Source organism: Xiphophorus maculatus, chromosome 3 (assembly GCF_002775205.1).
Source record: "Xiphophorus maculatus strain JP 163 A chromosome 3, X_maculatus-5.0-male, whole genome shotgun sequence".
Lineage (NCBI taxonomy): Eukaryota > Metazoa > Chordata > Actinopteri > Cyprinodontiformes > Poeciliidae > Xiphophorus > Xiphophorus maculatus.
Window position 1 is genome coordinate 27150999 of NC_036445.1, and position 27871 is coordinate 27178869.

General features: G+C 39.0%; 1 protein-coding gene across 1 annotated transcript; it reads right to left on the minus strand.

Moving 5' to 3' along the window:
- Nucleotides 1-812: 812 nt before the first annotated feature.
- ube3d (ubiquitin protein ligase E3D) lies at nt 813-27761 on the minus strand. Its single transcript, XM_014472745.2, has 10 exons — nt 27484-27761; nt 24380-24591; nt 23956-24046; nt 21089-21311; nt 20718-20790; nt 20538-20616; nt 19802-19910; nt 19133-19299; nt 10779-10917; nt 813-1210 (listed from the first exon to the last, which is right to left on the minus strand). Exons 1-10 carry the CDS (start codon nt 27558-27560, stop codon nt 1190-1192), a joined length of 1191 nt encoding a protein of 396 aa, XP_014328231.1. The 5' UTR covers nt 27561-27761; the 3' UTR covers nt 813-1189.
- Between the last annotated feature and the right edge of the window lie 110 nt (nt 27762-27871).

The window sequence follows — 27871 nt, forward strand, 5'->3', positions numbered from 1 at the left end:
AAAGGACTTTGAAGGTGCAGTATTATATAAAATCAACTTTTTTGAGCTTTTCATCATGTTATATCATTCCCTCATCAAAAACATACCAGGAGTGTTGCCCTGATTCTGTTAGACACATATTAAAGGAGATTAATCCTTTAATTTCCTGTGGCAACCATTCAGCAGTGCAGAACGCTTGGGGGGACTTAGTTCCGCCTTCGAGGACAAAACTCCTCCTCAGAGCTGCAGTTTCCTAGCTTCCGCCTCACAGAGCGGCCCTTCCCCACTCACCTCCTTCAGACTAGCCAGTACACACCTGATGGGCCTTCTCATCTACTGAGCTCAATATACGAGCTACTTCTCAGTGCAACGCTGGTAAGAACATTAATAGAGGAGCAATGTTGTGATGTCTACCTGAAGATGGAGTTTCCTAAAGAGACAGAGGCCAAAAACACAGTTTGTTTAAATCAAAGGCTAAAAACCCACCTGCTTATAGTTGCCTTTGATTAATAATAACTGCAGCATTGATCAATATATTTGATGTACATATCCTTGATTATTTTTTAGTGATTTTGAGTTGAGAAAATGTAATGTTCATTGTTTCACATATGGGGACTGTATTCAGTTTTTAACATGTAAAGCACTTTGAACTACCTTGTCAAAAGGTGCTATACAAATAGATGTGGCCTGACTTAAATAATGTCTGTTCAGCATTAATCATGTACTTTTACATGCATGTTGGAAAAAAACCCCGTCAACTCCCAGACTGATCTGCCTGTACAAGAAACTTTAACAGCCGAGTAAAATAACAAAGTTCCACACAGACACCAGCATTCCTTTCTAGCAAATCAAAAACAATTTTTTGTGGTAAAAAAGAGGTTATGTTTATTATAATGGTAAAAAACAAAAGAACAATTATTGTACAGACACGTTAAACAAATATTAACTACAGTGAAATGATGAATTCTCCAAAAACTCAGGTCTTTCAAGTTTTACCACTGCCGGGATGTTAGTCTTGGAAGCGTCATGTCTCAACATGAAAACCACGCTGTGCTCAGGATATCTCATACCTTCTGCATTCCACACTGAGCTGAATCCGTACAGAAAAAAAGGAGACGCACTGAAGCTCAGAAGTTCCTTTGTCAGCTGCAGCAGGGCATCTTCAAAAACACTCAGTAGAGTTGCCAGGCTCTAGGTGTGCCCTCAGATCTCATAGTCTCAGGTACGCCACCTATGGAAGAAGTTCAAGTTCAGACAGGAAGACGTTCACAAAACAGAAATCTCTTTAGATCTCAGAAAGCCGAATAAAAATAAAATGCTTCCTGAACCCCTCCCTTAAAGCTCAACAGTACGGCATCTCTCTCCTCCACTTATAGGACAGCAACAAAATATCTGAATTGACTCGTTTTCAGAAATAATAATAATAAAAAAAACAGATGGTAGCATTCTAACCAACTACAAAAAAACACATTCACATAAACTAAGGCGAGAAAAATAAACGGGCTCAGCGCCGTCCTCTCCCTCCATCTGCTCTTCCTGGGTGTTTGCCTGCTGCAGACAATGGCTGCGCTCCACTGAGGGCTCTATATTGGGATGATGGATGAGGGCATTTGCCACACTCAAGGCCCTGTCTTCTCCGTCCCTGTGCCAGTGCCTGCTCACCGCTCAGGCGCATCCGCCGTAATTCATACAAATGATACAAAATGGCAACTTAGAGGTGAAGTGGACAGAGGGAGTCTATGAGAGGGGGTGACCGGGAGACCAGAGGCCCGGGAGTCTGGGCAGCAGAGAGGTGGGAGGTACCGACAGGAGAGAGTTGATCTATTATAAGATGAAAAACTGGATTTAAAATGGGAAAGCTGTGAGAATAAATAAAAAATTAAAATCTTTCAATAAGAAGACCTGCAACAAAAGACACTGTTTAATGAAGTGAGGCAGTGGCAAAGACCAATGTCATCCAGCTAAATGTCCATAAATTTGTACCTAAACCACGATAGAGGCAAAAAATGGCTTGCTAGCTAGCAAGGGTATATTAGCAACATGTAACCAATAGCCTTAACCTCCTCAAATCACAGACCACAGTGAAGATGTCTGTGTGCAACTCAAACTTTTCCCTAACAAAAAAGTCCCACAAAAAAATTTATAAAAACTACAATAGACTAAGCTAGTCTAGCTAGGCTAACGACCCATTACTAGAGCAGATCGAAGGCTACGTTATGCTAGGCTAACAGGTCATTATTAGAGTAAATGGAAGGCCAGGTTAGGCTAATTGCTCCTTGGTAGAGCAGAGGGGCTAGGCTAACAGGTTCTGTTCTGACTAGACCTTGAAATTGTGGCAAAGTTTATAAATCCGGTAGGAGCTTGATATTTGCTTTTAGTTACCGAGAAGACAAAATTCTTTATTTTTATATCTTGAGATAAAAACAGTTGTTTTATCGTGGTAGTAGGCTTTCTCGGCAGGTTAATACGAGATTAAATAATCCAGCCACGACAAAATGTTAGGTTTGTAATTAATGTATTAAAAGGCCAAATTAAATTTTTTTGTTTTAGATACATGAATTTGAAACTTTTTAAGGCATCTTAAGGATGCACAGACACCCTGTTGTAGCTCTGAGACTGGACAGCAAACCTCAAATCTTCTTTAGCCTCTCTAACTTTTTCCCTTCGAAATACAAGAATTGACATCTTCTCAAGAACAGACCCGCATCTCCGCTCTCTCCCACATCATGACAATGCCACTACCATGTGTAATTAGGGGGATGGTGTGTTCAGAGTCACAAGCACCTGATTTTGTCAACTTTGCAAGACACTGTGGCTGATTTCAAAACTGATCTCGCTGACAAAACATCTCAGAACGATCCGGAGAAACAGTCAGACAATGCTTTTCATTCTGAGGTGGCAAATTTCCTACGTTTCACATAGTCATGGGATTTTGAAATTAATTTGTGGAAAACGAGATGGAGGGCCAGATTTGGACCGAAAGTTATTGTTGCCATAAACACAAACTGAAAAGATCAGAAGCCGGGTGACTGGTTAAAGCATCGCAGACACAAAGCTAATTCCTCTTACAGTCCGCCTCTCCCGCCCCCTTCTTGTTGATCAATGAGAGTCTTATGAGAAGATGCACAAAAAGTCTTCTCAGATGGATTTACAACTGTGAAATACAAACTTTGAGCTCTTTCATGGCTACTGGCTGTAGGTCAGCCTATTAAACTGAACATTATATGCTTCAGGGTGCTCTGGATCTTTGATTTGATCAAATATGAAACACCAGTAAAATGTTGGGGGTAAGACAACTAGTTGTTAGGGTAGATTGTGTTTGCTACTTTAATTTTCCATCTGTACAAAACCTCCTCAGTTGATGCCTTCTTCCTCCAAGCAGGAGGTGGTTATTTAATGTCTGAGGTATTAAAGGTGTTGAGACAGTGACAAAGGGCTGCTGGTAAAGGGAGTTGAGCGATCCCAGACTTTGATGCTAGGTGCTTATCAAACAAAACACTTCAACCTTGGCAGGCAGCATGGAGAATGTTTCCTTCCATGTGAAGAAACAGACCGAGACGGGCGAGGACTAGCAGAACCCGATTAAAGGAACAGGGGAAGAGGACTTTCAAACAGATAAGGCTGCTTGCCTATATAATTACATGATGCTACTTTGTTGTATTGATGGGTGTGTCTGCACCACCCCAAGCTGAAAATCTGAGCTAAACTCCCTTTTACCAGCTACTGACATTAGCTACAGACATAAATATAGTGGTTTTTGTGCAAAAAATGTACCAAAAAGAAAAAAAAAAACTAAAAAATTTGGACAAATATGTTCTGCGCATTAAAAAATATATTCATACGAGAACCGCAAAACAGAAAAATGGAAAGTAGTTGTGGGAGATAAAGGGGACAGAAATTGGAAAGTTATTGGGAGGAGAATAAATCTACAGCAATTTTAAAACGTAATACATTTTAAAGAATGTACAACGCTGTGGAAAAAAACTAAAATGAATATTATCACCTAACTAAAGTAATGGCCTAGGTCATTTTTTCCCAAATGTAATTTTTCCCCCCCCTTTATGTCATCTTTTGGCAAAAAAGTACTTAAGCCATTACTTTAGGAAGATGACAATATATCAAAATTAAAAACAAGAATAGAATAGAAGTACTTTATTCATCCCAGCAGGGAAATTACTTCGCAGTTACAGCATAGAGACAAGACACAATAACAACTACCACTGAGTAGTAGTTGTAGATAAAATAAAAAATAAAATATAAAATGCTATAAATTGTAAAAATATGAAATGCTGTTAATATAAAAAGCAACTTAAGAGCAGTCCTTGCAAAGATTCAAAAAATGCAGATATGTATATGTAAATATATGTACATCAAGTGTGCCACAGTGCAGTTATGCAAAATTGGACTGATTAGTGCAGAACAATGATTTAGCTTTTATTGTACAGTGAGATGGCATGTGGCAGGAAGGATTTCCTGTATCTGTCCCTACGACAGCGGAGCTGGAGCAGCCTATGTGAGAAGGTGCTCCGCTGTCTGTCCACTATGTGGTGGAGAGGGTTCTGTTTATTGTCCGTAATAGACAGAACCTTCTAAGGTTTTTTTTAAAAGAAAAAGGATTAACTATAAAATTCAAATATTAATTTAATTTTATGCCATACAGTTTATGCCATTTTCCAAACTCTTTTAGCGTTCAGCTTCTCTGCACCAGAAATCTGGAACAACCTTCCAGAAAACTGCAAAACAGCTGAAACACCGAGTTCCTTTACATCAAGGCTAAAAACCCTCCTGCTTTGAACCATAAAAAAATGGAACACTGACCAACATATTTGACATGGACTGATGATTCTGATGATGTCACTTGACAAAATGCAGTATTTGTTACTGGTTTTGTCAATTGGTGACTGTAGCATATTTTTATGACTTTTTGTTTTTGTTGTTTTTATGATGTAAAACACTCTGAGTTGCCTGTTTCCTGCCTTCATGCAATCAAAGTTGATTGATTGATAGTACAGTATTTTTTATTTTTTTTACATCTTACTTTCTTCGGCTGAGCCTTTAATTTATTTCTATGCTTATTCCTAACTGGGGCCATAATTCTCATCATGGTCGTTATTTCTTACACGATCAACAACCCTGAGTTTTATTTTTTGATGATGAATGGACGGGCAAAATATATAATCGATAAATATTATCAGCCATAATGGCAACATGAAAATCGGATATTACCATTGGCCCAAATTTTCATATAGGTGCATCACTAGTTTGAATAAAACTGTATTGAATCTAGATAGACTTCGCTGTGCTTGGCTGAGGTAGCACGATGGTGCATGCCGGAGAAACTGCTATTGTTTCCACGGAAACATGAAAGAACTGAGCCATCATTATCAACATCTGTTTCACCACTCCATCTGCTGCAGCGACGAGACCCGTGTGCCAAGAAACCGTTCCGACGTAAAGTTGGTGATAAAACGCTGCGATATCAGGTGACAGATTAACATCTTCAACAGCTTCTACTTTCCCATCAGGAATGCAAACGAAGTCATGCAAAGCGGTGCAGTGGCCGGGACTTCAAATGTTGACGGACGTGTCGGGTCCAAAAACCGATGTGAAACAGGACGGCGTCAAACACCCACGGCTCAGTTGATGAATTCCTGTTAGACGCTGCCGAGTGAACAATCGTTCTAGATGCCAGCAGGTTGGGGGAGGTCATTTATTAAAAAAAAAAAAAAAAGAGAGAATCAAAGAAGCTGTGGATGCACCTGCTCATCTCTTTAATGCAAATCACCCGGTTTCTAACATCTCCGTGGGAGTGATGAGGAGATTAATGGAGGAGTGAGTGTGGGTGGAGGAAGAAGTCGGGCACCGTTCTTTTTTTTCCCCTGACCAGAAGAGCGACGCTCTTGAACTGGATCTACTTTGCAGCCCATTACGCCGGCGGTGGCGAGAGGAGAGCAGGAACCCAGACGTTCCGCAGGCCGGGTTGTGACACCGACTGGGGCTGAAATTACACTAAAAACGCACCGACTCGCACAGGTCAGCATTTTTCTCCCCGCAGAAAGCGACTCGTCGCTGTGAGAGGACAGGCTGTGGTGGGTGGCTTCTGTAGCTTTTCAGAGAAAATAGTGAAGAATTGCTGTGGATGTTTATCGAAGCATGTACAGTTTTTAATACTTACAACAAAAAAAGGATATTAAAGTAACATTAGATTCATATATTAAAGGATGTATCTTTTTCAGGCTGCAGGACTCATTTGAAACATTCTGATTCACCACAGGAATGATGACAAACATGTTTCTGATGGGAACAATGGCTACATACTGTTAAATGAACACGCTCACGAGTTTTTGAGAGGCATAGTTCAAACAGCAGACACTTAGACTAGTCATGATGAAAGTGGTACCAACATCACTGGATATGGCTCTGGTTGGTTGTCATAGCGCCTCAGTGAGCCCTAAATGGATGATAATATAGTTGCGGTTTCTAACTTTGGCCATTCATTTTGGAGTGTAGAAAAGCTTCTAAGTCTTTTTTGTGACACATCATGCGACCCACATAACATTCATGATTACGAGTAATTAAGAGTCGTTTCCATTGACCATGTAACTGCGCAAACTGGAATTACAAAGATAAAATTGCTTACTTCAAACAGCAATTTCGACATGTTTTTGCGCAAGGATGAGGTGGTTTTTTTTTGACTATCAATTTAGTGTATTTTGTAAAGCTGCAATGGAAACACTTTCTCACATCACAAAAGTAACGTGATCAACAACCGTCTGTTACTACTAACAGAAAATGAAGAAAACGGCATGGAAGGGGTAAGAGGACGATGGTGCGGCATGTTTCTAATGACTTGTAGCGTGAATACATTTATTCATGTGTGATTTTAATTGCGTCTCTTTTTTAATGGTTAGACTGCAACTGCAACATTGTGATTTTTCGACATTATCGGAATATCAACAGTTTTGCGCACATTTGTAATGGAAACACAGCTATTCACGTTATCTGGGTTAAAATTTACAGTGTTGCTTTGAATACAGACAGCATTTTGAAAGTTGCCATGATGCTACCGCCGTGCTCGATGGTGTAGTTTTGTTTTTAACACCAGTGATGATGCTGCATCATATCTCAGAGGTAAATGTGAGGTCAGCAAAGAGATTGTCAAGATTCATTCTAGACATCTTACCAAGCAATTCGTGTGTATGGCAACATGTCAACTAAAAAGAAAAACCACAACAACATGATCCTAGGTCAACCTTCACTAGTACAGACAGTGTTTGCATAGGTTAGCATGAGACAATGTACTGTTTTTACGTAAATGCTTTCTACTTTTAAAGTTCTTAAGTTTAGGTATGATGTATACTAGGGGTGCATGGCATTAGAAAATCTTGTGATGGCGATAAAATCAGTAAATATTACAATGATATCAAGTCCAATATATTCCCGTTTTCTTTTTTATCCTCTTTCTAATCCGTGCTTCCTAGTCTAAGTGACTCTTAAGTTTTTTGGCAATGTCATTTATGTCTAATGTGACTTTTGCTCCTGTGGCTAAATGTTGGATAGAAGGAAAAATACAACTTCAGGACTCATAAAACATATTAGCCAATAATTATTGCTCTCCAAACAGTCCTGGTGATCATATAATCAATACATTGTGCAGAACCAATCAAGCAGTGGTATTTTTTATAATTTCCAAGAAAACTGTGGCAATTTGATGTTGCTGGAGATCACTTATTTTAGAGTATTGCTTAATATGAGGCACGTAACTATACAATCGGCTCAAAAGGCAGCACAGCATACATAATTCATGAGCAGATTTTATGTGAAAAATTTAATTTTTTAAAAGTGTCCCAGGTTTTTTTGTTTACAGAAAGAAATGTTTGACAAATCACAAATTTTTTACCTTGTTTTAGACATATCGGGTCCTGATGCCAAAACAGTACTTAAAAGGTTCCTGTTTTGAATTTCACTCAAAAAGTAAGAGGTCATGAATCTTCATAAAGCTTTAAATATACAGTATGCATCTGTTCAGTGTGGAGGAATCCAGTTCAAGCAGTACCAGTATTGACTAGCATCCCAAATGCTGCCAAGAAAACTATGTAAAAGTGGAAAGAATGTCTTAAATGCTTATGTAATAAAGCAAACTGTCAGCAAGAGTGTTCTGTAAATGTTGACTCAACACAGCAGGGCAACTCAGAGAAACTTTGATTAACACTTCAACAAAAAAAGAAAAAACTCTCAGACATAAATATAGGCTTTTGCACCAAAAACACTCTATTTTGACATAGTTCACCATGCTGAAAAAAACTTGGTAATGCTTTGTGAGCCAGCCTTTAGTTAAAAATAAATAAATGAAGCCTGTTGGTGTTTTAGTCTGATATCTTGTTACAGCTTCAGAAAAGAAATGATGCGATGCCATTTTCTTACAACCATAACTCTTAATAAGTCAAACCTTTCTATTTCAACTGTAATAAAACTATTATTTCAGATTAATGTTCCCTTCTTCATATCCATGTTGACGATATATAGAGAATAATAAGTTTCTAAAATGTTGGAAATACAAAGAAGCCGAGCATATTTTAATTGGATTACGTTAAAAACAGCTTTAAAATGCTTTTCGACTACTCAGCCTCTTTATATCCAGACATCAGCTACTCCATCTTCTTGTCAGCCTCGTCCTCCACCTCTGTCACCCAGGAGTTTGAAGCACTTTCTTAACAGCATCTCTCACGACACTTCCTGTCCATCTCAGGCTACTATCTGGCTTCTAGATTACTGCATGCAGCTCCTATCAGGAAGTGCTGAATTGCATCAGTTCACCTCTCACTGTTTCTCAGTCAACACTGTGTCGTGTTGCATCTCTGCTTTTCTATCGTTTTAGGGAGGAGAAGCCCCCGTCCCCCGCCCATCATAAAAAACAAAGACACCGTTTTGTGAAGTAGCAAATGGGAGCTAGTTTTACCCGAACAGCAAAAAATGACAATAATAATAAAACAAAGGTTCTTCTTTTCTAGACTAATTAAACAACATAGATCAGAAGCAGCAGACTTGGCACCGACAGGGACCTGGTCAGCCCCAGAGACTACATCAGTTCCTCTATTTGCTGATTTGTGTTGCTTTTGAAAAAAATACTTCTTCATTTATGTAAATTTGAAAAAAGACATCACTGAATCTAAAAATTGGAAAGCAGACATGTCAAGTTGTAAGATGAGAGCTAAAATTTGAGGGCAAGCCAGCCCTCGCTAAATGCCGAGGTAGCTGATGAGGCAGCAAGTTTGAGGAAGAACAGTTTGGTACTTCCAGAGAAGTAACAAGCAGAATAGTGAGAAATTTTATTTATTTATTTTTACAAATCTTTGTCTCATTTGTGGAGTGACTGCGGCAATAATGTCTGAAAAGAAAATATCATGGAAACCGCAAAAGTGCTTTCTCCGATGTCTCCAAAATAGCTAGAAGAGTATTTTCTACATCAGAGAGCTTTACAGACAAACTGAACCAGGATCTGGGTTAGTTTAGCATCAGTGTCCAACTAGTTTGTTGACATCAGCAGTATATCGGAGTTCATGATGTATCAGAATACTGTTTGACGATTTCTATGGGTGACGATCATTTCTTTTCAGGCTGAATCATTGATAGTTATTGTTAGGAAGCTTTAACATATAAGGAGAGATATTTGTCCCTTTACAAATATAAGCATAGCTCAAATTTTATGCACTTCATCTTTGTCAGATGATGCCCAAATGTAATTTCAGTACCATAACAATGACAATAAATATTGATTATGTTTTGTGAATATGGAAATGGAAGGAAATGTGTGGCTTGTTATTGAAAAAGGGCATAAAATTCTGAATGTGAATGTTTTCCAACACAATATAACGCTATGGAAAAATTAGGAAATTTTAATAAGGGGTGAAAAAATGAATCGACCACGCTTTCCTTAATTTCGGGTAATCAGCCGATACTTACATGTGAAACTGATCTAATCTTATGTAGATCAACCTATCAGGTCACAACTGCACATGAGCGATTAACAACAGTCACCCCACTGTTGCCAACTTAGCAACTTTCCCAACAAAAGAAATCGGTTTTGGCCAAAATCGGAATCGGCAGGTCAAGCTTTTTAAAAATCGGCGATTGCTGAGGTAACTGCAATCTGTCCAGCCTCAGTTATAACTGCATTATGAAGCTAGTCACAAGTCTTCATTCCACCTTTTATATTCAGCAGAAAGGAAACTTTAAAGCGTAGGAGTTACTTTCCTCACATTGTGAGCAGGAAGTTGAGGATAATAAGTGTTAATTACCTTCCCGTTACTAAGCTAAAAACAGCTTTGAGAGCAGAGATGTCAGCAAACTGCACAACTATTATCAAGTCAAAAGGGGTCTTCTTTGCAACTCTGGTTAACTCAACATATGTTGCACAATTGCAAGCGTACAGAAGGTGAAATAAGTAAAAACTCACAGTTGTTCCACTTAATCCCCAAAGCAAAACTGCAAAGTGAAAGTTCTGAATCATGAAATTAATTAAGGCAGGATGAAAACATTGTCAGGCGCCACTGAGTACAGAAAACAACAAGTTGCCGGAGGTTGAAACAGAGCGAGTAAGTGACTGCTGTCAGCTAAAACCAGATTTTTTTTTACAGAAGGATAAAGATCAATGAGACGACCTAGAGCGTCTCTTTGGATTCAAAACACCGATTCGCTACAAAAGCTTTGAGAAGATTAAAAGAAATCCTTGATAATGCAAAGCTGCCGCATGCTGCAGTCATTATCGGAGGCTTCGCAAGATACTGGAGATGCCTCACCTCGTAGCACCTCATGCAGCGCATGGAGGCAGGAAGCGTGGAGTTGCTTTCATCCATCACCTCCAGCAGCTCCTCACACACCTGCAGCGGCAGGACCACGGGGTGTCCGATGGAGTTGACCTCCCAACTAGTAACAATCCTGAAAATAACAAACATACAGAGGAGCTGGGATTTACTGTGAGCGCATCAGCATTACACAAGATGAAGCACAGAAGTCTCATTCAGTCTGCTAGTTCAACTTTGTAAGTTTACACAGAGAAAAATGAGGCATGATTAGAATTTGCACTAATGTGGATAGTGGAGGATAAAAACCTAACCCCTGACCCCAGAACGATAGGATTCAACCTTCACTAGTACAGACAGTGTGTTTGCATAGAGTAGCATGAGGTAATGTACTATTATTACTGGGTAGATGATTTCTACTTTTATAGCAATTTGAGTTTTCATGAGATACATTCATGTCATAGCTTTCAAGAAGTGGAATATTTTATAATTACAAATGAAACGGTGGCTGTTTGATGTTGTTGGGGATCACGTACAGTAGATTATCAGTTAATCTTAGGCGTGTAACAAGACAATCAGCTCAAAGAACAACATAAGAAACATAGTTGTTGTTCAGACAATCGGGTTTATCTGTATAGCACATTTCATCAACAAGGCAGCTCAAAGTGCTTTAAATCATAGAAACACAAAAAGAAAAAGTCACATAAACATTCTAGAGTCACCAATTTGAGAACAAACATTAACATTACATTTTATCGAGTGCCATTGTCAAAAACATCAATACAATTCACATATATTAGTCAATGTTTCATTAATTATGGCTCAAAAGCACCTCTAGACAGGTGGGATATTAGTCTTGATTTAAAGGAACTTGGTGTTTCAGCTGTTTTGCAGTTTTCTGAAAGTTTGTTCTAGATTTGTGGTGCATAGTAGCTCAATGTTGATTCAGAATGCTGCTGCTTGCGTTCTCACTAAAACCAGGAAGATAGAGCACATAACACCAGTTTTAAAGTCCCTCCACTGGCTCCCTGTAGCTCAAAGAATAGACTTTAAAATACTGTTGTTAGTTTATAAATCACTGAACGGCTTAGCACCACAATACACTAAAGATCTGCTGTTGTTGTATCAACCTTCCAGACCTCTCAGGTCTTCCGGTTCTGGTTCTGCTCTGCATCCCCAGAACCAGAACCAAACGAGGAGAAGCAGCTTTCAGCATCTATGCACCACAAATTTGGAACAAACGTCCAGAAAACTGTAAAACAGCTGAAACACTGACTTCTTTTCAATCTCAACTAAAAACCCACCTGTTTAGAATTGTATTTGAAATGTAATCAATTACAAATTTATTGATGGAACTTGACTTAATGATTGATTCTATGTTGCATTGTGATTCTGTGTTTGTAATGATGTAAAGCACTTTGAAATGTCTTGCTGCTGAAATGTGCTATACAAATAAAATTTGATTGATTTGATTGATTGATTGAATGTTGCTTCATGTTTATTTCTGGTTACACATCATTTTCATCCTCATCTTAGACACACTGACTGCGTTTCTACTGACCATATAATTGCACAAATTTGGAATTACAAAATACATTTGCTTAATACAAACATGCCAATTCAGAAAAAAATATATATATATATTTTTGTTCCTTATACCTAGCTTGATTATGGCTTAGGCATAACTTCATCCCAATGCTGCCCATTTTCCTGGGTTGCCATGTTGCCGTTTATTCACCAATAAAAAGTTTTGTGTTTTAAGTTGGGTTTTTTTTATTTACCATTAGAAGCTAATTTGTGTAGGAAAATCAACTAAAATGTTCCCAAAATACAAGAAATTTGTGGATGCAATTGTGAGAGAATGTGAAGAAGCTTATGAGGTATGAATACTTTTGCAAGGCGCTAAAAGACGACGACAACACACACCTCACTCAGCCCTCCTCGAGCCTCTACCATAGGTGACAAGAGTAATCCACTTAGGCCCCGGCTCACTGATTCTCCAGCCAATTATTGGCAGTTTAAACAAGACATACTGTAACCCCCAGCTGCAGCCGACTGCATCCGACTGTATCCCAAATAGGAAGGCCGTCATCACCGGGGGAATTCAGCTCCCCAGGCATAACATTTAATTTAAACTGTCAGAGGTGAGTGATGAAGGATGCTAGTAAATTATGTAGAGGGGAAATGGAAGAGTCAGTTATACCTGCAGGAAAGTGGGAGAAGAAGGTGACATTTAGGAAAAGTTTGGGGTGAAATGATGACGTCTTGAGTAATGTAGGGGTTGTTATAATCCGGAGATGTGGCCATCAATCAACTCCACGTTCTTACGCTGGTTTTATATATCAAAACACTCGAGCGCTGAAGAAAAGCTCCTGCGCATGTCCGACGTGCAACGCAATAAGAAAGAATTCACACCGCTTCACTTTTCCACACATTATATGTTACAGCCTTATTCCAAATTGCATTAAATGAATCCCTTATCAGAAAATTCTGCACAAAATTAGGACAAAGTGGAAACTTTTGTTGTGCGTTTTGGAAATGTGTTAAAAAGAGAAAGCCAAGAAATCTCATGAAATCCCCATTGTATTTTTAGGATGGAATTATTCCAAGCCAATTGCAGTAAACGTTAAAGCAGAACGTCATGTGAACATGTTTGAATTTATTACAGATATTGTGTAATCCATAAAAGTCCCTCACCAATTCTCAGCTTCGACAATTTTTAAGTCTGTATACTCCAGTTAACGATTAATCAATTACTTAATTCGTTGACGATTATTTCAATGAGGAATTCATTCGATTAATCATTTCAACCCTACATGTGGCTATAGTCTTTTAAAAATAAAAATAAATCAGACAACAGCTTAAATGTGTCACCTACTGATTTACTCTGAGTAAGAAAACCCTTTGGTAAGTTTGGTAGACGGACAACTCACAGTCAGGTGAGGGAGAGAAAACATGTGTTATTGTTACCCTCTACAAATCAAGACAGCCATGTTTCTTTTAAACACAAACACACCGTCGCACTCGAGTGATCGACACCTGAGCAGCTACTTACAAGACACTGAGCTGCAAATATGAGCATTTCTTTTTCTGTGAGGAGCTGGAGCACGAAGGTGAAAAGCTAGCATGTCAAAGTTTGACTGCAACAGCCGTACATCTCCCAGCATCCAGCACGCTCACATTCCCATGCGCCACTCGACTCTTACAGTAAATCACATCACTCAACGTGAGGCGCGCCGCTTTGCCTGAGAAGACCGCTTTCTCTTTTAGCAAACTTTTGTCTCCCAGTAATTACCCGTTCTGTCAGTCAGCCGGTGGGCTTGTCAAAACGGAGGAAACAACAAAACCTCCATGTTCTGTCTTCACGCCTGCTGGCTGCAGGGAAGATGAGGACGATGAGAGAGAGACGGAGGAGAGGGGGCGGGGGGGGATGTTAAGTGCTGATTCAGTTGAAAATAATGAGGGAGGAAGCATCTTCTAGTGGGGTAATTCTCAACTGATCTTGCAAAATTCATCTACACATCCGAGGAGGGCAAGCAAAATGCTGGAGCAGTGATGGTAATGTAATAGTTGTCACTAGACTTCATTTTCCACCATGGTACTTGGAATACAGAGGGAAAGAATCCTAATTTAAGAGGCTTTTTTTAAATGATATTTTTAATTATTGCATTTCCGAATGTTACGTTCAATTAAAAGACAAAAAGGTTGAATAGTTCATGATAAAACATTGCTACATATTAGTAAATACAGATCTCCCAATATTCATCAAACTAAATAAATTAGCAGTCGGGTGTTTCTCTTTATTACACGTTTCTCAGCGACGCAGTCAAGCCGAAAGGAAATATTAACAAGCTGAACTGAAGGATGATTTTGTTAACAGACTGATTTATTAAGTCAGCTTTAATGGGACAGTGTTTTTCCACATACGATTCATTGTGCCTGCACACTAATCAATCTGAACCGACACGCACCACAACCAAACACCAGTTTGCACCAACAACCCCACTCCTCAGTGTGGAGGCTGTTGCTGCAATGTTAGCTGTTTTTGGTATTAGTCATGTGGTTAAAATGATGTCAGAAGGAAGACAGCTGTTCATTCAGACTGCTAAAACAGAGAAGTTTGTACTTTTGCTGTTTCGGTCATCTTAGTTTCAACCTTTTAAAGTCCACAAAGGACCCTTATGCTGACAGTATTGAAAATATTGGTCCAATGAGCAAAACTGAGCCAATATTAGCAATTTTGCATCTTGTTGTCATCTTGTGTTTCAGGAGGAAGAGTGGAACAGGATGTCCATGGAGTATTTGTTTGGCCATGTGATGGAAATGCAGCACAGGATTATGGGAATGTAAACCGAAGCAGAAAAGCAATATAGGTGGTGGTGTAACTTTTATACAGTGTCAAATGTGTAGGAAAATATATACAATATAGGTAAATATCAGTTTTAGCAATATTGATATCGGAAATAGATATAGGCCCAAATTTTCAAATGGGTCCATCCCTAATTTACATCTCTGCTAGACTTGTAAATGTTAGCAACCTTTTTGGAAATCTCTTGAGTTAATGTATCTTCCAACACACACAGACTGTTGTTTTAATTTGTGATGCTAACTTGCAGTATGGCTCTCTAAGGATTGTTTAAAATGTCAATTTTACCATTGTTTAAAATTAAAACTGTGTTTTTTCAGGGATTTCTCTCTTTATCACACACAGAGGGATGTCATCTCTACTTCTAGCAGAAAAAAATTACCTCTGACTTACAACAGAAAAGCTAACAAACATTTTGAACGTTGTCAACTTTATTTCTTAAAGAAAAATCCAGATTTTTAAACTCCATTTAACTTTATAAAGTCGGCCCCAAAATCTGCTGGGTTCATCTTTATCACAAGGTGATTCTTGGCTTTAAAAAAACTGCTATGAGAGCTGCAGCAGCTGCTCAGTAGTCTGTCTTAAGTGTCTGTGGTCGAGTCTGCAGAAATGTTTCGCCCAAAAATGTCAGACAAACTGAGCAGTGCTCATTTCTTTGCAACATGTTCCCCTTATAAAATGATTTTACTGTAAATTAGCAAACCAGAATGGATTTGGAATGGATCCCACAACTATTAATTCTCACAAACACACAACATTAGTCTCACGGGAGGCTCTTAAAAATGAACCGACATAACAAAGGGCCGGACGAGAGAAGGCAGCAAACCCCGTAGTTTTAACTGCATTCAGTGTTGGGTAACAAAAGATTCCCAGAACATATGGGGAAAATATTTAATCTAATCAGTTGATGGATGATGTTTAAAAGGAACATTGCTAAGGCTACTGTACCTGCCAACTCATTACAACACTAACTGTCTGACCACCGTGGTGCCTACTAGTGGTTCGGATGTACAGTTATCAGGCAGAAAGCGCAGCCAGAAAGTAATTAACTCCTTCAGACCCCTCGCCCACTGGAATGGACATGATATTTTTCTGGGATAAAACCAATAAAACAATTAAGGAATTTGTTATTTGTATGATGGATTGTTTAATAAGACAGATCGGTGTCTTATTAAACAAAAACAATAAAGTTTAGACTCTTAACTTGATACTAGTGAGTTTCAGGCATCAGACAAAATGAGCATTTGTATGAAACAAGAGACAGGGAGGAGTAAGCATCTGTTTTCCATCAAAAATATAAATTTATGTGCATAGCAGCTTAAAAAATTACTCTCAGTATAATTTTAAGTATTTCCAGTCATAGTATTTGAAGGTATTTTGAATTTTATCTTCTATCATGAAATTATAGGATCTTTTTAAAAATTGCGTGTCCATCCCAGTGGACATCAGGAGTTTGTGTATGTTGTACAACCCTTAATTATTCAGAGTTGCCGTGCAAAGAAAGAAGCATATCTGAGCATTTCATAGCCATTTTGTGATTTGTTAATGATTTTATGTTATTTTATTTTTTCAATGATGGAGTATAAACTCCCAGACTTTGTTGAACTGACTGTACATTGAAATATATTTGATCTTGAGTGCTTGCATATAGGAAATAAGCCACGTGCGAATAGGAATTAGATGGTAAATTGAGAAGTAAAGCAGTCAAAGTTTTTCAAAGTGTCTCATCCAGAGGTGTTCACATTATACAGTGAATCAATGAGTGGTGGTGTCCTGATAGATGAAATTATCAGTCTATTCCACACAAAAATCTGGAAAAAAAGTCAGTACCCAGCAGATGCAAGAAGCCATACTACAGAGAAAAAAAACGCATCTCTACTGTAACACATGTAAAATCCAGCTTTGCTTTGTGCCACACTGAAACTGCTTGAAGGGTGTTCATCAAAGATGAGAGATTACATGAAAATACTCAGCAAGCTGATGCTTTGTCAACAGTTTGGTAACTGTGTAATCCGTTTACATTACTACAAATAACATGCTAACGCATTTGACACATTACTGTATTATATATATTTGTATTATATATTCTCTATTCAAACATGCACACTGATAAACAAAAAAGCAGACATCCAGTTTAAAAGGTTGAGATCATGCCTAATTAGATATTGCATGAAACTCTATGGGAAAAGTATAGAAAGTTTCAAGACATTCTACGCTTACTTAGTCGAGAAGTCCATTACAATGGACATAAAAAAATAAAAAAAGAAGAAAAAATGTCTCTTTTTCCCTTTATTTCTAAGCTTAAAAATTAGCAGAGTAAAATTTTTTTGGTCCACTAGAAAAAATTCAGGCCTGAGGGAGTTAATGTCATTATACACACATTGAACACCAAGAACTGCTTTGTGTTCCCTCTTCACTGACCTTTCGAAGGCCTCTGACAACACTAACACGGTTAATCTTGGCCTAACACGGTTAATCTTGGCCTAACACGGTTAATCTTGGCCTGACACATTGTACTCTCCAGCTCGTTCATTTTTTATCTGTATAATCAAAAGCAGAGTGTTAAAGTTAATGAATCTCTTTCTGGCCTTTTGGATATGGTTGGTACCTCAAGGGTCAGTTTCAGGACACACACTATTCACTAAATTTATAAATAACATAAACGGACAGACACAAACGCATCTGTCCGTTTTTACGCCGATGATACTGTCAACAGTTGCACAGGCTTTTGAGCATTTGAACTCTGCTTTTGACCACATAAAGCTACAATTGCAACAACTCTGCAACAAAAACTAAGGTGTTTTCCCACAGAAAGAAAGTTCCTGCTGTTCCACTCTGTAGTTAATCCTCAAAATGTTCTTCTATTGAGATTGTGTCTTCCTACAAACATTGGTGCAGCTGGTAAAGTTGATAAACAATATAAGGTTGTTATATAGTTATATTGTAACAATATAAGTGTTTCACATCATTCCATATTAATAATTATTAGTCTTCTGTTTTAAATATGTGAAATACTGCCAAACTGGTGTCATTATTTTCTTTTTTTATCCACAGCTTTCACCCAATAGTGTGTTTTTTTTATTTTTCAGCAGTTATGACAGAAGATGGCAAAACTTGAAACTGCTGCTGTGCAGCTTACTTAGTTGTTGCTAGGTAACAGAAGAGTGAGTGAATTAGTTGATGCCTCCCACCTAGCTTAGTTCTCTGTGAGAGGTTGAGTATGAATTTTCCCCTCTGCCTACATTACCCAGAATGCTGTGCGGAATTTTGATTGGAATTTTGTGAAATTACAGAAAATTGATATATATATATATATATATATATTGTTGCTGATGTAATGCCCAGATCTACTTGCAATTGATGAAAACATAACTTTTAACATTGATGTCAAGAATCTTTTGGAAAAAACAGATAATTTTCTAAAAGTTAACAGATTCACAAACACTAAATCTATATTAAGAAGGATAGTATAGCTATAATTTCGGTATGTTTTAGTTAATTTTATAAATGTATGATATAGTTTCAGATAGCTATATTTTTTCCCCCATTAACTGCCGCTTTTATTCATGTCAGGTAATGAAAATGTTTTCTTAATTTCACTTTTCGTTAGTTTTAGTTAACTATGATAACGTTCCTCCTTGCGTAAATCTCCCATCTAAGGTTGTTGAAATTGGTTTTGTGTCTTTTTGTTATAAAGGGGGAATAAAAAGAGCTTTTAATGATACTAGTTCGAGCCAAATAATAAAAAAAAGAGAATAGGAGGTTTTGATGGGAAGTGCTTCTGTAAAAAGTAATAGATGCTATAATGAACAGGGAACGGCAGCGAAGGGTGTTGCATTAGGAAATAAAATCTGTTCACCTGCGATCTTTCATCTGGTGACAGGTAAAGACGGAGCAGGTGATCCAGAAGGCGAAGAGCCGTGATTAAGACGAGGAAAACAAAGATTCAATGAGGCCTGAGGACGTCTTAAACATCCTCACTTACTCTCTCTGCTGGGTGCTGGCGCCGGAGCAGCTGATGTAGAGGAGCTTCAGGGCTCTGGCAGCTCTGAGTGATGGACTGAGAGGAGTGGGGGGACCGCTGGAGCCCCCCTCCCTGACGCACGTCTCTGGGACCGAGGCGATGATGGAGTCTGCGTTCAGCAGCCAGAGCTGAAGGAAGGAGCACAGCATTTGACTCACAAAGCAGACTAAATTCAAGAAAATGTATAGAATACGATAAAATATAACAGTATAAGTTGGCTCTTTATTGTAGTGTGTTGTAGCAACTCTCTCAAACTTTCTCTGGGATTCAGAGAAACCTATAAAGCTACAACATATTCCTTTTATTGTAAAAAGATCTGCTCCGTTCTGATCCAATTTCACACCAGATTGATTATAGTGCTACTGGTCGCCTGAGTCTCAGAGCCCTTTTATGACTCGCTGTCAGCCAGCAACACATTTGTGAAGCAGGCCAAACTGAATGAACAGACATTACAATCTGGTAACGCTCTGGCAGCGGCGGGTCCCTTTCTAGTTTTATTCCCTGATAAAGTCTGCTTGCTCAGCACACTGAACCCCATTATGTGGTCAGAGCTGAGCCGCTTGATGGTATACTGGAACTGACCAATTCTACTGCCACTGACAATATGCCTCATTCTGTCCACCATCTTACCAGTAAGACGACTTTCCCATCAGGCGTCTGAAGACAAAAGTGGAAGGAGCTGAGTGAGCTGGACAGATCCAGCAGACGGGCTGCAACCGTCTTCTCTAAGAAGAAAGATCTAAATAAAATACACACACAAGTTCATTCATTTCCATCAGTCCTACTATTTTATATTTGTCAGTCATGTGAGCATAAGGAAGAAAGAGGGGAAGGGAAGGAGGGATGAAGGAGGAAAAGAAAGAGAGAAAGACAGAATGCAGGTGAACAATAGGAAGGAAGGAAAGAAGTAAAGGTTAACGGAAGAAGCAAAGGAAAGAAGAAGTAAGGGAAGAAAGAAAGAATGAAAGAATGGAAGGAAAGAAAGAAAGGCACGAAGGACAGAAGAATAGAAGTAAGGAAAGGAAAGAAGGAAGAAAAGACTGATGGGAGAAAGACAAGATGGAAGGTAGGAAACATTAAAGGGAAGGAAAGAATGGTGAATGGTGTGGGGAGAGAAGGAAGGAACGAATGAAAGAAAGAAGGAAGGAAAGGAATAGTGAATGAATATATCTCAGTAATATTTTCTGTTTTCATATCCATCCAGACCTTCAAAGTGCTTCAATAAAACTCCATCATTTCCAGACTGTGTAGGAAGTCTGTTCGTCTTCCTAAGATAACAGACCTTTTGTTTCGTTGTATTTTCCTAACCAGTTTCTAAAGTGTCACCATGAAGAAGGGAGATAAAAAACAAAAAGCAGCAGCGTGCCTGTTCAGTGAAGCGTCAGGCCTTCCATCTCCCACAGCGGGCTGCACCACCACCTGGGTGATGTACAGCTTCAGCGTCCCTGGAAGATACAGCGACGTAAACAAAAAACTCTCTGACGCACCGCCGAAAGGCCTTTTTATTTAAAAAAATAAATATAAAACCAGCAGGAGTGGTGCAGACCTGGCGCGATGGCCTCTCCCAGCACTGACGAACAGCTCGCGCAGGAGACAAGGGCCAAACGGTGACAAGGTTTCTGCGCACACAAACAAAATCACAAGTGAGCTGCTGCTTTCCGAATGAGAGAAAGGACGACACGAGACAGACACTGAAACTACTTTCCAGCTCCTTTCAGCTGCAGTCACGCAGAGCGTGAGTCGTGCGAGGAATGACTAATGGAAGAAAGAGGAGATCAATCTTCATCTGGAGCTGGAGTTGGACTAGACTGTCGGAGCAGTCTGAGGAGATCGTGCCTGTGAAGACGAAAGGCATGCACCGCCCCAACTTTTTCATTTTGCTGCCCTCAAAAACAAAGAGGTTCAATGCCATCTCACCTTTGGATCTTGACCATCGGCACTGCCGACAGAGGTCACTTCTTGTGTCAGAGTGTGGTCACAGCCGGCGTCACGGGCCAGCAGGACGAAGGTGTCCCCCAGCAGACAGTCCTCGGCTCGTGGCAGCAGCTTCTTGTTGGCGAACGGATCCGGGTGGCAACACCAGTCGTCCACGATGGCGTTCCAGTTGCCGTTGGGGAGAGGGAGAACTCGTGAGAACATTCTGGAGGAAAGAAACGAGAAAAACCGAGAGAGTCAGACGCTCAACGGACTGATTCTGGTTTTATCGTTTGACATCACGACTGCTTCAGGAGGCATGAAACTTAATACTAAGAATTAATGTTTGCAGTTTACAACAAAGTATGAACGTTACAGAAAAAGACATGACCTGCTCAGATGAGGCTAAATTTGAATCAAGTTTGAACACACCATTCACACAGTGAAACAGAGCAGAGGCAACATCATGCTGTGGGGAACGTTTTCTGTAATTACAAGAGAAAGGGGAAAATAAGGCACCGACTGTCGTTTTCTGGCCGATCGCTGATCTTTAAAAAGCCTGAGCCTCCGATTCTGATTTTGGCTGATAACAATTTTTTATTTTGTCTGTATGGTTGATAAACATAGCAAGAAATTGCAAAGTTAGCAATAGTGGGGTGACTATTGTTACATGACCTGTGCCTAACCCTCTTTCATGACAGTGGTTAATTTTCAGACCTTTGAGAATCAGTTTCACATCCAAGAATCGGCCGATCGCCAATCTCCCAAAATTGGTAAAAGTAGGGAATGATTTATTGATGCACCGCTTATCCTGATACCTGGCAATACTGGAAGATCTTGCAAGATGTGGGATAAAACTTGAGTTTGGGGTGAAGGTTAAGCTTCCAGCAGGACAACCGCCATAAATGAACTACTGCTCAGTTCATCCCATCTGAACTTTTTTTTTAAAAACATGACTGGACAAAAATGTTGGTTTCAAGATGTGAAAGCTGGTAGAGATAATCCCAAAAGGTTTGCGGCTGTAATTACATAGTTGGGTAGTTGAAAAAGCCATTTCTAAAAGAATAAACCGATGAAGTTTTAATACTTAGTTACTATCTATTTCACAGATCCTATGATCACATAAGCCTGATATAAATCCATTAAAATTTGTGGTGGTACAGAGACTAAATGTGAAAATGTTTGTGAATACTTTCGCAAGGCCTCATAATCAGTAAATTAAGTTAGCTAAACATCTGACTGCATCGTGTCTTCTATTAAAATTCTTTTGGAGGGCAGAATATTAGTGAATTAGCTCAGAGCCAGTGAAAACAGCACACTGAATATGATATAGTTTACGTCTTTGTGAGCACATGATTTTTTATTTTTTGTACCCCTCCAGGGGGTCTTTTGTGGGCTCTAGTGTCCCTTATATGACAGTAGGCTGACAGGAAACGGGGAAGGAGAGGGGGGAAGACATGCGGCAAATATCGTCGGGTCCGGGAGTCGAACCCGCGACGGCCGCGTCGAGGACTCTAGGCCTCCAAATATGGGTCGCGCTAACCACTACGCCTCCACGGCGCACCCTAATGAGCACATGATTTTTAACTGATATATTTTCCACACTCCATCGGAAGCACGACTGTCTCAAAATGTATATTTTTCAAATATTTTTAGTATTCAGCAGCTGAGAGACATAGACAGAAGGCAGACATTTTCATCTCAGGTTGTAGTAACAACACCAGGGTCCATGTAAACTCCCAAAAGGTAAAACAAACAAACAAACAAAAACAAAAAAATAGAGGTGCACCGATTGCAGTTCTCTGGCTACTCAACCAATTTTTGAAAAGTCTGATTTGTCAATTCTGATTTTGATGGATAACTATTTTTTTGCCAGAAGAGTTGCTAAGTAACATTGTTTTCACATTTAAATATCTCAAAATTAAGAAAATTGGGCCGATTTATCAGTGGACCTCTAATCCAAAAACATTTCAATACTGGAAGATTTTGCAAGATGTTGCAAATGACTTGAGACTAGGGTGAAATTTCACCATCCAGCAGAAAAACCACTGTAGATAGATTGCTGTTAATTCAACATGGACTTTTTCAAACATGACTGGGCAAATATTTCGGTTTCAAGATTTGAAAAAGAAAACCGGTTTGTGGGAAGATGGATGGATCCTGGTTGGGGATGCACCGATTGTTGATTTCTGGCCGATAACTGATCTTTAAAAAGCCAGAGCTGCTGATTCCAAGTAGCTAAATTGGCAACAGTGGGGTGACTGTTGTTAGCAGCGCACATCTAAGCCTGTCACAATAAGCAATTAATCGCATGATAAATTAACAAACTTAATTTTCATTCTGATGATTCACATTTTTTGAAGGTCAATTTTGCTTACAGAGACATCATAATCCATTGTATTGATAGTTTTGGTTATAAGTGGTTCTTCTTCCTGTTTCAATTACCGTTTTTTGATGTGTTTAATTTGGATATTTGAAACATTTTCCATATCAAGTTACAAAATTTAAGTTTCTTGGTTTTTTTCAGATCGATATTGCATTATTATGCCATTATCAATATATTACTGAAAAATGGTCTCAAAACAACATTGTAATTTATCACGATCATTATCGGGGACAATATATCGATACACCCCTACAAAAAACCGGCTAGTTTTTAACTGGCGGTGCAGCCGTCTACGTCACACACACTCCATGACTCCAGCTCAGCCAGGCCGACAACACCCCACAGAAGCCATCCATCAATTTTGCTCTCCCAGTCTATCGCTTCTGAGGGCGGGCCGCATCATCCATGAAAAAACGGTCCTCTTCCTGCTGCAGAGGCTGTAAATAAAAATGGAAAAAAATAGAAAATCCCCCATCTCCCTCACCTGTCCTCCAGCAGCCGGGTGGTGCAGCCCTGGCAGTGGAAGCTGTACGTCTCTTTCGCTTTGAGAGTCTCCATCATGCTGGTGGGTCCCTCTGCGAAGGCAGCAAGCAAACAAATAGGGCACTTATTTCGAAAACTTGGAATGGTGCTAACATTCCGCTACTGAGCACAAAATCAATGATAGCAGGTAGTTGGAAGAGGGGGGAGACTCCTCTACAAGACTGGGGAATCAATCTGATGGTCTGTTGCTGTAACTTTCTCCTGTCTTGTTAGAGCAACAAAAAACTCTAGTTTAAGAACTTCAGATAATGTCACTTAGAAGGAAATTCACCCAAGATTTGTATTTTAATTGCTACAGGCTTGTTAGCGATCTGCTCCACTGGTTCAGGAAGAAGTGCTGATGCCGGAGCCGCCCTGAAGTGTACCTCGCTCGCTCCGCTCAATCATGATTCGCAGCCTGAAGTGCAGCTCCTCTCCGCCGGGTTCATCCACAGGTGTGTGAATGCAGGACCCCGTCTCGAAGGCGACCCCTGCTGGCAGAGCGAGGCTCAGATCTCCTCTGGGAGTCTGGACGAGGAGAGAGGAATCTCCTCCGCGGGAGACGGCCACGTCTGCAGGACCTGCGGCCACATTTGTCCTGGAGTGGGGGAAGCGCCGATGTTTAGACAATCATTAGTGGACCCATTTTGACTGTTCATTTCTCACTATTCTCAACATTTTAAAATCCAAAGAAGACACATAAAATGTCACCGAATGGATCAGAGTGAAATTTTTGCAATCGTTCTGTGACTGATCTTTTTCGGGGGGGGATTATTATGAATTAATATAATTTATTACTACTTTAACATATGTCAGCCTTGACTATGTAGTCATAGTCTGACTATATTGTTTGTGACATTTTGTTTGCGATTGTGATTGTTAAGCAATTAATTAAATTATGATTTTCATTAATTAGCTCAGTATTAACACTTATAATCTTCACTCTATGCTTCTTATGTTTTCTATATTTCTCACTAGTGTTTCCTTATCCTCTTCCTCATAAACATAATTCCTTTTAACTCCTTCAGTCCAACCTGACCGTTATTAACTACACTTTTTTTGTACAGCAACATTTTTTTTTTCCTTGTTGCCGTTTGGTTTTCAGTTAGTTGTCCTCGTATCTGAAAAGCGCTCCATCAATGAAGGCTGATCGATAACCACATCACTGAATATTGCTTCTGAGCTTCTACGACTTATAATCATGTTGAATGACACTTTCTATAAATATCTGACCTTGGACTTGACAAGTCCTCCCAACAAGACTCTGAGGAGCTCTATGCCTTCTTACTCCAAGGAATGATTGTGATGGTAAATAAAAGCAGTGTACACACATTACAAGCACATGAAAAACCTCAACTGTACAAAATTTTAATAAAATTAGCTCAAAGAGGGCAGGGGGAGAAAAAGAATGCAACATTTTTGTTCAAAACATCTGTGCTTCATTTTTGAAAGAGATTTCTGCAAATAGGATCAAGTGGAAATCTTGTCCAGATCAATTACATTTCAGATTGTTTACCCTCTGTTGATGACCTCTCTAGTAGAGACGACATGTCTTCATCCCTCAATACCAAACACTGCACCCTTGTTATTTAAAAATAAATAATAAATCCATAGTTAAATTTTTTATGCTGTAGCTATACATTATATTCTTCCGTACACTGTACAACTACAACAAATCTCACTACTGAGCACCTAACTGTAGCTACACATTCATAGAAAGAGGCAAAACCAAGCGGCTCACTTTGCTTCTCTTTAAATCCCAACGGCACCATCTAGTGGCATTTTTGCGCACTACAAGCACAATTTCTCAAACTCCTTACCTACGATTGAAAATAAAAACCGAGCTAGTTGAGAACTAGAGCGTTGTCAACTAGCATTATTAGTGAAAGAAAGGAACATTAAGTCAAATATGGTTTCTGTTTGAATTTTCAAACAGCCATTTTATTTCTAATAGAGTGAGATTACAATGATGCATTACCAACGATATTGTGAATTTAGAATAGAATAGAATTCAACTTTATTGTCATTGCACTGTCAAGAGTACAAGCAACGAGATGTAGTTTAATTTTAAGGTAAAGTTCCTTGATAAGTATCCATGTACTTTTCTATATTTTGACCCAAACACAAACTTCATTGTATGTTATGGTGTTTTTTTTGTGTTTTTTAACCTACATTCAAAATGCAATACGTGACACACACACACTAAAGACACACTTTAACGATAGTGGCAGCAAAATGTTGTGGGAGGTGTTTCATTCAAATTGGGACAGAGGTTCACCTTAAAACAGGATGGTGACTGGAAACATGAAGCAAAAGCTTCGATATTTATGGTTAGAAAGGCCGAGTCAAAGTCGATGCTGAAATTTGACTGAATCTATGGTATCACACCCAAACACAAAGCATAAACACATCTGGATATTATTAAAGTAGATAAAACTTTACAAGACAAGTTAGTTGATTGACTAATGTGAGACACAAATGACATAAAAGCGAATATATATATACGTATAAGAACACAATCAATTGAGATCTCAATTCAGCCTAAGTGACGCATATTTTCACAGAATATAGTGCGATTATGATATTTTCTAACAGGTGAAAGCAGATTACACTTCTAGTATAATTGCAAATCAAGTTATTACAACATGTCCAGTAGGTGTCTTCATAAACGTTTTCTAAATTTAATTGAATAGCTTTTGCTGAACATGAATCCAAGACAGACCGAGTTGAAATTCTTTATATATTTGGTGTGAAGTCACATATTGTAAAAGTGTAGTCACACATATGTAAAACCTTTATTATTAGAGGTTTACATGTATAAAAACATGGAAAGAGCTGGACTTGAACTGTGAAACTCTGAATGTATCTACAACAACCACACACTTCTATACGCGATGGATGGATTTCCGGTTGGATCTTATCAATTATGCTTAGCAGTTCACGTTTTAGCTCGATGAAAACCACCACAATATTTCCCTGCGCATTTATATTATGTCTTCATAAAGTTTTAAAAACATCGGAATTCATCCGGAAATAAATAATATTGTAATTTCCTTGTAAAAAACCTTTCGAATGTTTCACTTTAAGTCAAAGGTTAGACCACCTGTCACGTTTGCTGCCCTGTTCCAACACACCTGAATCAAATTAAGGGCTAATTAGCAGGCCGACAAAGAAACTGATGAGGAGATAATGCAGCACGTATCCGTATGGAAACTGCAGGGCAGCAACTCTACAGCTCTGAAGTAAACTTAGACAGAGGTTTAAATAAGAATTATGCGTTGACTTAATATTTATCACGTCCAAATAAGGTCTTCCTGTAGTCTTAAGGTTGAAATAATCTACAATATCGCTCAGAGAGTCCTTTCTGGTCTGTTTCTTTGTCATGCTAGGTTAGCTAACGCCAGCTAGCCCAGCTGCAAAGAACATGGTAACTTAATAAAACCCAACACTTCCTGATAATATGTTAAAAAAATATGTACTATTCCTTTACCCAACAACGAGAAGTCCACTTTGAAGCCTTTTCCTCAGCTCTAAGAAGACTCCGAGTCCATGTGTTTTCACCGACATGTCTTTAGCTATTCAGAAGGTTAACGTCCAGGGAGAAATTAATGATAATAGTAATAAATACATAGATTCGGTGCCTAATTAAAGCGGCTATGATTCAGAAAATTCTAAGAAACATAAATAAACACGCAATAACGGCTTGGAAAGCCGTACTTTCTATCCTCTTGGTCAAAGCGTGACAACAGTGGACTGTTCGTTGGCAGTCTGCCGGCGGGCGATCCGGACAGCATTAGTGAGAAAGCTGAGTGGGTGGAGTTTTCCTCTTCCATGGAAGAAGGACCAGACAGAGCGATGATATTTTACTATGTCACTAA